This window comes from Phalacrocorax aristotelis, chromosome 3 (assembly GCF_949628215.1).
Source record: "Phalacrocorax aristotelis chromosome 3, bGulAri2.1, whole genome shotgun sequence".
NCBI classification, from domain to species: domain Eukaryota; kingdom Metazoa; phylum Chordata; class Aves; order Suliformes; family Phalacrocoracidae; genus Phalacrocorax; species Phalacrocorax aristotelis.
The window spans coordinates 106530724-106546954 of NC_134278.1; the positions used below are offsets into that span (position 1 = coordinate 106530724).

Consider the following 16231-nt stretch of genomic DNA (forward strand, 5'->3'; position numbering starts at 1 on the left):
GGGAGGGAGAAACCACCAGAGCAGTGCAGAGACAGAAGAAACCGGGGAGGCCGCCTGAGGGCAGCCCCAGCACCGCTCCCATCCAACCACACCACGCTACGGTGCGGCGCACGGTTAGGCTCTCATCCTCTTGCATCAGGAACCGGGGGCCAAAACCCTGTCTTCGTGTCATCTTCGATGACACCGTCAGTACGGGCGCAGCTGGTTTCGCCACAGCGGCCCCGTGTCAGGCCGCCGGCGGATGGCAGGGTCCGGCCTGGGCCGGCCGAGGCGGTCGCCTGCAACCGCCGGGAGGGCCCCGAGCCCGGGGACCCGCGTCCCGACCTGCCCTACACCGGCACTCACTCACTCACCCACCGACCCACCCACGGGCTCACGGTCCGGCACCGGCCCCGCCGGCAGCCTGCGCCCAGGGGGGCTCCCCCGCCTCCCGGGGCCGGGCCGCCATTTCCCGAGAGGCATCGGCGCCCACGCCCTCCCCGCGGCCGGGCCCGGCGCGGCGGCCCGCAGGACACCACTGCCCCACCCACCCCGCAACCGGGGACACGGAGGATGACCGCAGCCCCTCTGCCTGCCTGCCTGCCTGCCTGCCTGCCTGCCTGCCTGCCTGCCTGCCTGCCGCTGCCGCCGCCTCCGCCTCCTCCTCCCCGCCGCAGCCGCGCCCCGGCTGGCGACCCGGAAGTGCTGGCGCGTCCCGTTGCACCGCCCGCCGCCGCTTCCTGCGCGGGAGCCGCCGGCGGCGGGCGGGAGAGCGGCCTGCAGGCCCTGCGCGGCCGAGGGCTTCCTCCAGGGCCCGGAGGCCAGCTCGGCCCGGCGCCCCCGGCGAGGAGAGTGGGGAACGCAAGCCCAAACTAACACGCACTTAAACTCCGACCTGAGCTGCACGCTAAGCTTGAACGGGTGTTTTGAAGCCTATGCTGAACCTTGCGTGATAATTAATTTAGCCTTAAACGGAATTCCAATTAAAGTTTACAATTTATTGAATAGAGACAAGCAAGCAGCGCTGGATGCAGGGGGGATCCTTCCGCCTAACGTGCATACAGTCATACAAAACTACAGGGTTTATATTCAGTTACTTAATAACAATTAGTAAAAACACGCCTAAGTTTACACTCATTGGTCAGTGATAAGCATCCCACTTGCCGTTGGTCAGCCGTATTTAAATTAGCCACGCTTGCCATGTAGATTAGCACGCATGCTTTTTACGGGTGTGGGGGGGAAGTCTTTTTGGTCCTGAACTGGGTCGGTGGTCGCAATCTCCCCCTGCCGGAATTACCTTTCCCCCAGTTTCCATGCTTCAGCACCTTCTGAGCCAAGAAGTTCCCTGTTATCACTACTGGCTGATTTGTGGCCTTCCCTTATCTTGGCACTCTCCTTTGTAGCAGGATGTTTCCACTGTTAGTCCTTGAAGCTCTACTGAGTTGTATTCTTTTAGGAGGCTTCTTGTCAATGAAGCATTCATTGCTAATGCCCTCTTGTCTGGCCTAAGCATTATTTATTATCTTGTTAAAATTCTCAGGTGTTAGTTTCTATTCCTAACTAAAATTCTTTCTTAACAATTAACTTAACAAATCGCCAATCAATATTCCAACCATTAAGACAGTTAACAAGTCAATTGAATGGCCCTCGGTTACACAAGCACAAGCAGAACGGTCAAATGTTAGAGGGTCACACTTCACCATGTGGCCCTAGCATTGTTCCATATTGACACGAATCAGATGAACACATTTTACACTTGGCTGCAACTTAAGCAGAAGTTAGTACCCCTGTACCCCTTCGGAAAGCTAACTGCTCCTGCCGCAGGAGCCTGTCCCGAACGAGGCTTGTCCCGGCTTCCCAGGACCCGCAGGGCGTCCTCCCCTCGCTGCCTGCCCAGCCTGGGCCATTGCCTTTGCGTGGTGCTGCCCTGCCGTTCTCAGCTCTGCAGTTAGCCCTGATGGGCAGCGGCCCAGTGCACGGGCTTCGCACAGCTCCCAGGGACAGCTCGGGGCGAGCCACGTCCCGCTGTGGCTCCTGCAGTGGAGACGCGCCAGCCACGCTTCCCCCGCCAGCCCGTAGCCGTGCGCCGGTAGGCGGACGCAGCCCTCCCGCGCGTGCTGCCTCGCGCGTGCAGACGCGTCAAGCAGAGTTGGCTGTGAGGGAATGAAGGGCGCCGGAGCCCTGCCCTGGTAGGGCCTCACGTCCCGCTCCCTCCAGCAGCGTGACGGCTGCTCTCGCACGGCCCGCAGCAGCGCAGCGCTAAGGCTGTCCGTCACCTCCACCCGAGGTGCTGCATGCACGGAGATGGGACATCCCGTGGCACTCAGTGGGTGTCTGAGCTCTCACAGAGCAACGGGAGTCAGATGCTAACTTTTCTCCTGAGCTGATTTCCAACACTTTGGGCTTAAGCCCACCAAGTTTTCCATTCCCATTTTTAAAATACCATATTCTCAGGCATGAAGTAATCATGGGATACTGAACAATTCCACTTTTACTCCTGACCTGAAACAAATCTGACCTCAGCTGAACCCAAACCTGGTCCAAACAGAAATAACATCCTGGTTCGATTCCAGTGGATCCTCAGACCTTATGGCTCTTTGTCTGATCTAGTTTAGCTTGCAGTTTACTTAACTTCTATGCGCAGCTGCTTTACAATATTAAAGTATAAACCAAAATACCTGTGAAGCACATTGATTCTTAATCTAAAGCAGTTTGGGTTTTTTTTTTTTACTGTAAACAAAGTTTTGGGTGCAAACATCCAGTATTCCATATCCTTCTACAAAGTCTGCTTAAAACCAGCCAAAAGGAATATATGCCACACTCACTCCGGAAGAATGCTAAAATTATTTATTCTTACATTCGTTTACATATACAGGGATGACATTTGGCTAGAAAAATGCCTGTAGAGTAGTAAGAGATATTCAAACAACTACAAACTGTCAATAAATACATTAAAAACATACTGTATGCTGATGTAGAAATACCCTATGCTCTTTTGGTTACTTACCCAGTACAATATTACTGAAAAGTTTTTTGGTGTCTTTCATGCAACATCAAAATTCTTCCCAACAGTTCATGCGATAAAACATATTTTTTCATTATTAGGAATGGGATGAAATTTAAAATCCTATTTGTTTACAAGTAGTAAAAATCGCTGAAAATTTTAACATAAAACTCTCAATTCTTGTAATAAAAAGAACCAATTCAAAGAAGGTTGTCTTTAAAAAAATTAATTTTCTCAACTAATTCTTTATAAAACAGGCAGTATTTCAAAAGGGATGTTTCCATCACCCAGGATGAATCATTTGTGCTTCAAAATTTTAAAAGGAATATTCGTGGCAAAAACCTAAACCTAACTGGTAGGTAGAGGAGAGATTGCAGTACGGATTCTCTAAAACCTAACATGCTTTCAAAATCTGTCCAGGAACACATTAAACACTTATCCACATCACTATGCCATCACCTACTCTAACAATTAGAAATGGAGTTTTAATAATACTTAGCTCTTTTCATGCTCAAATTTCTCCACAAACATTTAAATAGTCCTAACGCTTCTGCAAGTATTATTATCCCCATTTTATGCTTGGGGTGGTAGAGGCAGAGAGGGCTGAGAATTTGCCAGGACACAGACCGCATCCTTCCCCTCTTGCCTCCCTTCAGTGTCCAAGTTATTTAACTCTTTTCCGTATTTTACACTTAAAGTACTGTAGAGTCTCAGGAAACATGGGTGGTATGTTTCCATCAGTTATTAGTGGTTATTATGCAAACTGTGCCACTTTAAAAGTTACCGGACAAATATTAAAGTAATAATTGACATGAAGACCATGTCTGAGGCTCGGGATTGACGTCCTAGAATGCCACACCATTTTCAAACCAAGCATGCTCTTCCTGTAATGAAGCGTTAAGGACAGGAGGCCTAATTCTCTCTGTTGTACAGCCAAAATGACTCTTGAAGTCAGTCGTGGTTGTACGAAGAATAAAATCTGTCCCTCACCTGTCTCACCTCACCCTCATCTGTCCCTGGGAACACAGAAAACCCCAACAGTGGCCCAGTATGTCCTGGCACCGTGCAACAAAAAGGACATCTAGATCAAAATGAAGATTTCAGATGTGCTAACTTACCATGAGGTACATATAACTAGGGTCTCCTCTCTCCCACCCCCAAATCTGAAAATATTTGCGTCTGAATTATGTCCTAGAAACTGTGTGGGAAAGTAAATGCCTAGCAGTGAGGCTGCAGATACAAACTATGGTATTTTGCCTTTGTCTTAGTGTCAATCCCCAAACTGTATTATTTCAGTTGATATCAACATCCCGAGCAGAAAGGGCATTTTTGATTTTGCCACATCTGCCCCCTTGAATTTTCTACCTTATATCTTGCAGTCTCTGCCCCATTTTGGTTTTTATCCTGCCTAGTTTACTCTTACTCTAAACTCAGCTTGGATTCTTGATGTCTCTTGTCAAGCTCCGGGTTTTCTCGGCCAGTGGACTGCAGGAGCAGTGGATAACGTTGTGATGTTTCGCTACCTGATCTGTGAGAGATGAAAGACACAAAATTCTGTCACCTATAATAACAAAACAACCGAGTGTGCAAAATTACATCCCTCTTACAGGCATCCAAAAGGCTTTAAAAAGGCACGTGTATTCTTTGTCACTTGGTCCTCAGTGCCTGATCTTGGTGTTTTTAGTGCGTCTCCAATAAACCCCATACAATGCACATATTCCCTTGGAGGGAACCTGGAATAAAAATTAAGATCTTTAGACGTACTTCAGAGTTAGTGGTCATTACTTAGCAGCTGTCTCATCTTTTAACAAATGCTAGAGCTGCACTACCTGTGAGACCTGGGTTCTTATGGCAACCTCATTCCCTAGTCCATTTTCCTCCTCCTTTCCCAAATGTTCCCATTTCTAGCTGAGGGGAACAGTGCATTTTATGTGGGCTTTTCCTCAAGCAGATACCCAAAGCTCTTCCTGCCTTCTGTGGAGCTGGTAGGCCAGAAAACCTCTCTTTTGTGCAGATGTTGGAGCAAAAGTACAGGAGTTTTGTCCCCTTTTTTTCAGCAGAGCAGCCAAGAGCTGGCAAGCTGGCCAAGTACCCCAAGTACCAGGCCATGTCCTGAGAGGTGAGAAGCACCTGCGGCTTCTTTTGACTTCACATGGGGACTGTGGATGTTTACCACCAATGGAAATCAGTCCCAAGGCACTAGGCAGGAATGGAAAGGACATAACAAAGCTATTGTGACCTGGGGGTACTCTATACCGCTGAAACATCAGGCTAGAAAAGTAAGAGGCATTGGCATCTTCCTCTGGGCATTCTGGAAAAAAAAAAATTAAAATGAAAAAAAGATGCAAGATACCAGGCAAATATTTCCCCTGCCTGGCTGAAGCCATTCTCCCTGCTTCAAAAATCCAGGAGCTGGAGGGATCATAATACATTGATTCAAACATGCTAACGTTGAAATGTTTCCATTTCAGATGAGCACTTGCATGCTGGGGCATGGCATCAGTTCTGTGTGAGGGACGGGAGCCCGCAGGCCTGCTTGGGCTCCAAGGGGCTTACCGGAGGAGTTTCATCTCCAAACACCAGTCTGGTGATGGGAGCCAAGCATTCCCTCCAGCCTGGACCAAGCCTGGTCTGGAACGAATGTGTGTTCGCATCAAACTGGACTTCTAGCTGCCTTAAAAACGCAGTCTTGAAAAAAAGGTTAAAAAAGGGAAGGCTGATGCTTTGGCAATTCATTATCTGTTATGCAGTCCAAAAGCCTCGAAACATTATCAGTAGCTTGACTAGTGGCTATTCACTATTGCATGGCTGGTAGTCACCAAGAAAGCATTTCTTAATAGTTAAAGCAGTCACATTGATCAGGTATGCTTTTCACAACTCCTCCAGATCGGTTAAATCCACAACGACTTTCAAAAACAGAGTGTCATCTCTGATGTAGGTGTTCTTTGTGTTCTCCAGGACCGTGTGCGGCACAAAGCGTGGACATCCAGAGGCAATATTCATTTCTCCGTCCGGCCTTTTGAAACTGCTGCTATTGGGGTCAGCTCTAAAGACTTCCACAATGTGATTTTTTTTCCCACTTTGGTCCAAAAGCATAAGTGTAACTTTTTGCTTGAAAGGCCACAGCAGCAGCGAGTCAAACTCTCCTCTCATCACAACAAAGTAGAGAGAGACGTGTGTTCCCTTTCCTGAGCCGTCCCCGTTCAGGTAGGCTCTTGCGCATAACCTGTACCCACAGCGGCTGGTGTAAAAGGGCTGGCTGAATATGGAGAGGACACGGCCTTCCACTGCTTCTTTTTTCTTCATCTTGTAGTCCGTGATTTTCCAGATTAATTTCCCATTGTAGCACGTGCCTTCCAAAAGCTTAAATCGTTCTTCATTTTTATTTAGCTGTACTTTGTGAATATTGATCTGGAGATCGTGTTTGCTGGACTGACCTTCCAAAACAACTGGAGGAAAAAAAAAGACACACACACACTTCGTAAAATAAAACTGTCAGAGCACTGGATATAAAGAGTAACCAGACTTGAGCTGGCAGAACTGAACTACTCAAGCCCGAGTACAGGCTGTTAACTGGTGTTACTATAGCTGTTAACTTTTTAAAATCGTAATTGCAGCTAGCAGCTGAATAAGGAAAACAAGTAACTACAAGCCAGATTTAATGCCTGACTATGGATAGTACCACTGCCTCCATCACAGTGCACCAGCCTGATGAAGCCCAGCTCTCTGGCACTACAGAGCCACAGGAATTCAGGAGACATTGTGGAGTAGTGGAAGGTGGGAGGACGCAGCGCGCACCATCATGGCTTGATCTGTGAAAGCGAGAAGAAGAAAGCCCTTTCTGGCTAATAGCTGCAACTGACTGACTGTAGCACCAGAGCCTCTACTTAGCCACCAGTAAATCAGCAAAAACCCCACACCTGCACAGAAAAGAAACAAGTCCCAGCATACCCAAGCGCTGATCGTATGTCTCCATCAGGGCAATTTTCTGCTTTACATTTTCAATTGTGTCAAACAGGGGTCGCAAATCTAATTTGCTTTGTTGCTGGTTTGCCATCTGTATTAGCTGTTTGACTTGCGATTCCAGGCGTGCAGACTTATCCAGGTGACTGGCCAGAGCCTTCCCAGTTCATGCCATTGGAAGAGGGTGGAAGTGGAGACAAGAGACATTCATAAGATCAGCCATTTCTTTTGAAATAAGATAAAGAAGCCTTTAGCATGTCAGCAGTATCAACTATATGGCGCATTTCAAAGTACTCTGCTGGCTTAGGAACCTATCCAAATGCTCCTTCACAATTAATTTGGCATTTAGTGACTGAGAAGCCACCCCTTACTCAGATCCATTCACACTGCATCACTTCATTCAACTGATTATTCAAATTTACACCTGCGTATTTACCATGGGGATCTGGCTAGGAGGATTTCTACAGTGCTTTTTTGCCCAGATCAGACATCCAAACTTCTTTATTGGTTAAAATAAAAAGACAATACTGTATTGTGAAAAAACAAGAAAAGCTTGTGAAGTGTCTGGGAGACAGGATTTGTTATTGCCCTACTATTAATAACAACTATTACCAGATAAACACATTTAAGGATACAAGAAAGCACTTGGCCAAAAAACATAAAATTAACGTCTCACCTGCGTGCTTACCATCAAGTTGCTATTTTTACCAAACAGTTGTGTAAACTGCCTGAATTCTTTCTCGCACTTTTTAATGGCCTCTGCTAGCTGTTGGATTTTAATCTCTTTACATTCCAGACTCTTATACAGGTCAGATATCTACAGATGGAAAAAAGAGAGTACGAACACTAAGGCACACCAAAATAAATGATAAAATTAAAACATATGTGACTACATAGGAGAAAGTGGAAAAGTTTACAATGCAAAGCCTCTAACTTTGATATAGCACTACTTAATTCACAATTCGTGGATAAGCACTGGCAAGTACTGAACATAAGGTAGTCATATTCTTTAATAGATCTGTGTGGCAACAGGTGCAAAGAGACTCATATCTCTCATTCCCATCATGATGATCCAGCTATTGGGGGATAATACATACTTACATGTGCATGTGTGTTTCTGTGTGTATGTATATACTTTTTTTTTCCTTCTCTCTCCTGAGGTCTAACCAGTAAAAGAGATGAGGCAGTGACGGATGCTAACTCCAAAGCCAATTGTAGCACTTTGGGGCATTTATTTTTAGCATAAACAAGCAGATAAGTAAGTCAACCATCAGTTTGGATGCATTTGCATTAGCAGGATCGGGCATGTACCCAATGTCACCTGCTGGGAGCCACAGAAATGATTACGAGTGGAGAAGTGCTTGCAACTGGCTCTGCACTACTCCATGCTGCCTCCACAGAGGGGTGACTTGGGCATCTAAAGGCTCGTTTTCAGAGAAACCTGACTGGTCACTGAAACTTTAAAATGCTCTATCTCCAAACCTCGTACCCACTGTAAGCAGAGACCAAATGCAAATGAGATGAGCGATGGCAACGAGCCTCCTACTGTGCTTGGTGGAAGATATACGTGCCTGAGCACAGAGGGATTTCCATCCACTTCTCTAGACTTCTCTAGAAGAGCTTATTCTGACTTCTGAGGTATGCAAAGATGATAAAAACAGTGTTTAAAATGTAGCTGGGCTAAACCAGGCAACAAATGCAGAGCCTCAGATCATCCTCCAACCAGCCAAGAACCGCTGAAGAATGCTTGTTAAATGTGACTTACCTGTTCTTCCAACTGGGAGTTCTTGTCTAAAATCTGCAGCATATGTTCCCTTAGGGCGCTGTTTTCATGTTCAGCAAGTTTCCCTCTTTTAACCTTAGTGAGGTAGAGGGTGAAGTGAAAGAATGAAATAAGAAGATACACAGATTTTTTTAAGCTGCTACTAAAAAATTTATTGATGCAAATGTTTAAAGTGTCTCCTCTGTGCTTTGAAAGTGAGGGAATAGCAGTCCTGATTCCCTTGTACAGTATCTTAGCCAATACTAGAAATGGCTGTGAAAGCACAAAAATTCGTTATTTTTATTAATTACTTTGATTGGTTTGGGAGAAGAATTCCATCCCCAGTACAAACAAGATCTATAAAACAGTACCTTTACAAGACAGCCATACTGCTTATACGGGCAGTCCACTTCTGCCTCGGGGCACACGGCATGGTGCTTTTCAATCTGCATATATTAACAAAGAAATTTGTAATGAAGTAAATATTAAGCAACTTGTCACACTGATAAAATCTGAATGCCTGCATAAAGGGTGAGTAAAGGCCAATGTCATGACACCACTGATAACATAAAGAGGAAAATGAGTATTCAGAGTCAACAAGCAAGCCAGATATTTTCCTGATACTGCAAAATGCCAATACTTTCCAGTGACCAAACACCTCACTTGTAAGATGGGACATATATCCCTTTTAGGACCAAACAAAGAAAATACTTGAAGCAACAAAGTTTTATTGGCATGGGCCAATGTAGTCTGCGACGTAACTTTCAGTTTTCATAAATGTGTCTGACCTGATGAATCCCAATATATGCAAAAAATAATAGTACCTCCTTTTTCAGAATTATTTGTGAACAGTTTTGGAGACAAGGCACAGGGTAATCAGGACAGTCATTTTTCTCATGATTCTGGGGAAAAAGAAACAAAACAAGGCAATGGTTTGCATTTTTGTAAAGCAGTATATGTAGAGGAAGCTATGAAAAAGTAATCCCAAACATAGACATGCAAGCCCTGTATCACATTGCTGTTCATAAGAGAGCAACAGTAACTGGAATTATTTAGGGCATATTTATTATACTTTCAACTACTCAGCCAAATTTTGTTTCAGGAGTTGTTAAGCCCCATTGCAATGCTGGAAACTTTTCACTCAGCAACATTAAGAGGAAACATGTGCTATGGATTCCCAGGGAATGCTTTATAATCTTACCTTTATATTAATTAACACCACATATTTACTACAGTACTGACACATTTCTTCTCGAAATTTACAGTGCCTGCTCAAATGCTCTTTCAAGTCTTTCCGAAGAATTTGATCACAACATCCATCATTAGTGCATTGCACGCTTTCAAACAAACACTGCTGAAGATGCTCCTGCAACATGCAACAGCAAATTAAACCCCAAAGTATTTAATTGCATCTCCAATTGCCCAACAGACTCACAGAAACTCTCGGCACTTTGCTAACAAACAAAACTCCAAATACTCTTTCCTCCATAAGCTTTCCCTTTTTTCATCCTCAAAACGAAAGTGAACGCAAAAATTTGGAGAGTCCTTTGTACGACTGCCATCTTTCATTCAACTGATATACCAAAAAAAGACCCAAACAGCCAGTATGTCTTGGCAAGTTTTCTTTAATCAACCACCACGTAGCGCTTAAGCATACAGAAGGTATGTATAGATGCTGTGGATATACTAAAGCTACATAAAGCAAATGGTTCATATTAAACAAATAATCTAAGGCAAAGCTGTAACAAGCTAACAGCCATAATATTTTGTGCTTAGCATTTGTTACTTAGCTAAGTCAATCTTTGTACTTAAACAACATCACTCCAATAACTCGGAAGTCTGAAGACAATCACTGGAATTTAGCTTATCATAAAAACACAGGGTTTGCATGAAAATCAAAGGCTTCAAAATTTGATCAAGCAAACTAACCTGATATCGTCCCAGAATTATTTTTGAACTGCAGTCAGGAATGTTTTTGCAGAACACATGCAAGTTGAGAACTTCTCTTTTACAGCAGTTGTCTTTGAACACCTGTAAAGGAAGCAAACCAGGCTTCATGTGCAGTCACATAGGATGTCATAAAGAATATAAAAAAGCAAAACATCACAACAAATCTTTTAAGCACACAAGTGTAGACTCCATAATTGTGAATATGGTTCTTGGTAATTCATACTGGAAATGTATTCTAAAAATACAAATTAAAACATATATAAAGTCTCTAATAACCATGGGGTTTTTTCCCCATACAGTTATTCCACAGATGCTAATCCATCCCACAGCCAGCAGAGTTAGTAGCTCAGGAGCTATAAAACTGCTGCCAGAGCCTGCCTGAATCTAGAAGAAAGCAGCTGGAGCTAATGGGCCCCAAAGGCCAAACCAGCTCTGTGCATGCTCCTCCGATGTTCAAACAGTGCAGCACGCCTTTGGGACGGAGACAACGCTGAGATATCCCTTCTACAGACTCTGAAAAACAGCACCGTTCCCAGTTGTGTATGCTGAAGCAAATTAAGCCCCCAGGGCAAACTTTCAGTCTTATTTAGAGATCTTCCTGTAAGAAGCATTATAAAGCTGCCCACTGTTGCATTACTGCCATCAAAATTTGCACGAAGTAGAAGGCAGCAAATGAAAAACAAAAATCACATGGACGGTCTGATTACAATTTCCTATGAGAAGTAAGAGGGAGATAGGAAGGAGACATTTGATTTCACTGGAAAATTCATTCTGGCAGGACCAAGTATGTAGCATGCTTTCAAGCCTTGGCATATAAATATGGACAAATGAACCCATTACAAAAAAACCAAGCAAACAAACAAACAACCACCCCAAACAAAAAAACACCCACAAAAAAAAAACCACAAACCATACCACCTCAGTAGATTGCAAAACAAGAAGCATGAGCTTATCTCTTCCTCTAAAAAGTTACCCAAAAGTAAATTAAGTCTTCAGGGTTAATGAGATATAATGGAAGTAGTTAAGGCAGAAAATTATAACCAAGTGAAAACAAAGACAATCAAATAAACAAGATGACCCAGCAAGATGGGACATTAAAAAGGCAAGTCAATAAGCTTTCCGCTAAAAAAAACATCTGATGACCAGGGAAGATTTAAAACTTTGTGAGTGTCTTCAACACTTTACTGGAAATACAGAAGGCTAAAATGAAATAACTTCAGAACATGAGGTATAAAATAAAGCTTTAGCTATACACCCATACTTCCTTTCTGGGAGAGCATCCCTGAGTACACTGCTTCCCTTAGCATCATTTCAGAGACAAACACTGCTCTGCCCCTGAGGCCTAATAGACTAAGAGCCATCTTGTTCTCAGCTGTCTTGCCTCTTCCATGCAGATGTTGACTGCTGAAGTAGAACTATAGTCACTTACCTCATGCATTTTTATTGTTTCTTTGTCAACAGGACAGGTGGGTACTGCATTCAACTCTCTAGATCAAAAGAAGAGTCCTGTTAACCCACAGAAAATTTGATTTATTCTATGAAATTGGGCTATGCTAGAAAAAAGTGCTTTGAAAACTCTTTCGTCTGGCAACTACACAGTCAAATTCTGCCCACAGCTCAAAGATGGCATTAAGCTGCAACAGTGAATATGTGACAGAAAGCAGAGTTTGTCCTGCGAGTGTTAATAAGATGTTTTTTAATTAAGAGGACTTTGTCACTCTCTGGCCGTCTGCTGCTCGCAATGTCACATCTTACAAAATCCCACTGTGTATATCAAACCCAGCCTTTGCCCAGCGCAAGCAGTGCACTCCTCACTACAGCAGTAAAAGAAACCTAATAGCTCCTGTCTTAAAAGGCTTCCAGAAGTCCTACAATAAGGGATGGGAAAACACTTATTGAGGCAGTGCAAAAGGGAAGCAACTCAGCCAGAGAAAGCAGCAAACATGAAGCATCTAATATTCATAAAAGGTAAATGCCAACATCCATCCATATAAACAGGCTCCTCTGCCCCCTCCCCAGGCCTAATCCTGCCCTCAGGTACACCAAACAGTATGAAATGTATTCCCAGACAGGTCTGCGGGGTAAACTTATTTGTACCTGCAGATAAATCCCAAGCAGATGGATACCAGCAGCCTTGTGATCTGACTGTAGTATCAGGTAATACTAACATCAGTTTTCTACCTCCACTAAAATCAAAGAAATTATACAGAAGCAAATGAAAACAGCTTAATCTAACCACCCAGGCCACTACCGTGAGACACTAATGCAACAAATTCAACTGAACAGCACAATGCTAGACAGACTGACCGAAACAGCATCTCACGCAAAAGTGCTTAAGCTTACATCAACAATATCTTTATGCTGACTTCCCTGCAGTTACCAAAGTATTCCTCGCCAGCACCAGGTAAGGTCTTTAAAGACACCTTTAAAACACTGAGCACACAGTCATTTCGCTCAACAGTCTTTCCATTGACTCCTTCAGCACTTTATCAGCTAGGTACTATTATTATGGCACTCACTGCTGATTTATAGAAGGCATTGATTTCTTTTTAGGAAGGGGAGTACAGGGAACTTTCAGATGCAAGAGAAGCTTGCACTGACCTCAAAGAAAGAATGCACTGCTGGCAGAATCGGTGTCCACATCCCGTCTGGTGGGGATTGCGAAGGACGAGGTGGCAGTAGGCACACTTGTACCGGTCTTCTAAGGTTTCAACAAATTTGTAGTCAGCATCAGGCTCAAAGTCCAGAGAGACAGCGCTAGCAGAGTTCTGGCGCATGAAGATGCTGGAGGGAGCAGCAGGTTCGTCACAGGCCATGGGAGCTGCACTGGGAACCAGACACAGGAAGAATCCCTTCACCGGCAGCCACACCACCTCGGCTACCACTTGCAGCAGGCTGCCACTTGCGGGAGGGTTGACATGTGCAGCAGGGTGTGACAGATTTCGGAGGAAAGCACAGTGCCAGCTATGGAGGAACAACAAAACACTCAGAGAACCACAAAACAATCATTACACAACAAAGCATCAAAGCACATTTCTTTGGAAAAGAGTTTCACAATTTGAAAATTGTCCTGGAGAATAGAGATTTTTATGGATTTTTAAAATTTTCTTGCAGCAGTGCTTAGTCTCAAAAAAACTGCAGGAGTCACAGACAAGGTTGGGGAGAGCAGAGACCAAGTCTTGGCCCTAATGTCTGCCAGGAAAGTCTACACATAATGCAGAGCCCGCCCACATGACTTCACAAGTTCATTGCACTGGTTCATGCTTTGTGGTCCACAGCAAGGAGCGTACAAAAAAAAAGCAGCAATGGGATTTTACCTTCAGTTTAGGTGTTACAGGAGTCAAAGCCTCTTAACTTGACATCTTTCTTCTTCCCGTTGATCACTCATTTATAGCAGTAAACTCTAATCCATTTTTTCAAAGTTTTACTTATTTACGTGCAAGTTGTTGGCTATATTAATCCTGCCTGAAAGAGGTGGAAAAAAGAAGAAAGAAAAGCAAGATTGCAATCAGCAGCGTGACATAAGTTTTCCTCACAACCTACCAAAGCTCCTACAAAGCACAGGAATGCAATATTAATTTTCTAATAGGAAAACAAGCAATGTTTGCTTCTGGCCCTAAGTCACAAACTTTGAGATTTGCCACTGGTCCCTCAATCTTGCAGTAGTTTTTCTGCAAGTAGCTCAAGACCTAGAGCCACTCTGGTTTTCATTTCTTGCGGCTTTGTACTCAGAGGACAATTTTTTCCTTACAGGATGTGTACAAAAGCACACAATGGAGCTCTCAGATCGTTCCATAAGTGAAGGGCTCTATTTTATAGCTGTGCTGTGGGATGCTATTTCTCCCCATGTGCATCACCCGCCCTGTCAGTCACTCAAGTCACTCTTACTGGCATCAGCACCTCTCCAAGAGCTCTGACTCAGCTCCTGTAAGGTCACCAAGGGTATCTGCTGTTTTCATGGGGAAGCAGGGCCAACACATCACCATTAGTAACTTTACGGCTGGCATGAAATAGTATGCCAAGTACTGATACACTGCCCTACCTCCCTGCTGCAATGGATTCCTGGCCCACAAAAGCAGCGATTAGTACTGTGCTACACACAGCTCAAGCACTGCCACAGACCACCTTAGGCTTCAGAAAGCAACATCCATTTTCCTTTTGACTTTAATATCCCATACTGGGCAAGGAAATCCTGCAGAAAGATAAAGTACCTGATTCAAAAAACAAGCCAAAGCACTTAACCAATGAAAGTGTGTTTCACAGCAAACATTTATGTGCACCTGTAACTTAGCACCCTTGTTCATGGTTGTACACAGTATTTACCTGCCAAGCTTGTGAGAGCCTCCCTGCCCTCCATCAAGCTGAATGTCAGGCCTACTCCAGTACAACTGATCATCTAATGTCAGTAACCCACAGCGATATGAGCCCTAATCATATTCCAGGCATAAAGGCTTATTATTCCAACTGGAGTTTGCGAATTACCCTGTTTGGTCCCTCCCAATGAACAGCCTTCTGCTTCAAATCAGAGATGATTGTCCATGTTGCTCCTTTCATTTTTAAACAGCTGTCCTTTTCTCCTCTGAAAATGGGGTTCCCGGTTCTCTGACGCTTGATAACGAGCAATTCTATTTTCCTCACATCAACCAGAGATGCAGCCCAGGGGATTATCCGCCTTGTGCCTGGACTGCCTCAATAGCAGATGCCAGCAGCAGAGCACACCTGCTGCTTCAAAGGCAGATGGAGAGCTGTTGCCGTTAACTTCCACAGCATAGACTACCTACAGGATGAATTTCCTATGAACTCATTCTGTCGTTGGTTGGAGAGAACCCCGAAACACATTTCCCTCCCCTCTTTTATTAGTGCTCTCTCCCATTTACATAGCATCCAATTTCCTGAGTCCTGTTACACTGCAGGACCTCCATCATGTGATGGTACGGTTTAGCAGGTTAATGCTGCACTGTGTAAAAACACATTAAAAAAAGAATCCATGTTCTACCCATTTTGCCTTTAAGGGTCTACCTTAACTCCAGAAGTACTTCCAGCTGGGGTGAGCAATGTTACAGGGGTTGTAGGCGAGAAAGTTATGGGATGCATAAGAAGAAACACAGTCACCAGCCCAAAAACCCATCCAGAAACTCCTTCAGAAATCTTGCTGCTCATTAAATCAACCACATTAATTCCCATCTCTTTCTTCAAGGAGCACTCTGCTGTGGTACAATGCCTTCCAAATCTCTTGCTGAAATGAGAGCCTTTATCTCCTTAAACACCTTTGTAACACACCCAACCTAGATTCCATTCCTAGAAACAGAGACTCTTGGCATCTCCATGAAAGCACCTCCTCCACCTCAGCCTCACCCAGGAGCATGTGGCATAGCTGAGGGCACCTCAGGGCACAGGAAAGAGCACTTCAGGTGAAAGGTGAGCCTGCCAGCCCAGAGGGCAGAACGGAAACCTCTGGGTGCCCAGAAGACCGCGGATGTTTGCCACTGCTGCCAGCCTTGCGGGAGGTTTGCTGTGGCGTTTGCAGCTGTTTTGCTGGAGGAAATGGGCTGCCCCAGGAGAGGGCCTGTGGA

General features: G+C 44.6%; 1 protein-coding gene across 2 annotated transcripts; it reads right to left on the minus strand.

Annotated features, from left to right (window-relative positions):
• Positions 1-2809: 2809 nt before the first annotated feature.
• TRAF5 (TNF receptor associated factor 5) lies at positions 2810-14123 on the minus strand. Of its 2 annotated transcripts, none has more exons than XM_075088970.1 (11): positions 13976-14123; positions 13260-13622; positions 12088-12145; positions 10638-10739; positions 9910-10074; positions 9533-9610; positions 9080-9154; positions 8712-8804; positions 7635-7763; positions 6935-7103; positions 2810-6432 (listed from the first exon to the last, which is right to left on the minus strand). In XM_075088970.1, the coding sequence occupies exons 2-11, from the start codon at positions 13472-13474 to the stop codon at positions 5855-5857; spliced, it is 1662 nt and encodes a 553-aa protein (XP_074945071.1). In that variant the 5' UTR covers positions 13475-13622; positions 13976-14123; the 3' UTR covers positions 2810-5854. The 2 variants fall into 2 exon arrangements, with proteins under 2 accessions (XP_074945071.1, XP_074945070.1); XM_075088969.1 differs by having other exon boundaries at positions 7623-7763.
• Positions 14124-16231: the final 2108 nt, after the last annotated feature.

Bases quoted from the DNA above. Each gene is read 5' to 3' on its own strand.
- TRAF5 (XM_075088969.1), bottom strand. From the start codon at position 13,474: ATGGCCTGTGACGAACCTGCTGCTCCCTCCAGCATCTTCATGCGCCAG. The intron at 10,740-12,087 runs GTAAGTGACTAT...CTTCCTTTACAG, and splicing joins AAACAATAAAAATGCATGAG to GTGTTCAAAGACAACTGCTG. The intron at 6,433-6,934 runs GTATGCTGGGAC...TTTTTCCTCCAG, and splicing joins GACATACGATCAGCGCTTGG to TTGTTTTGGAAGGTCAGTCC.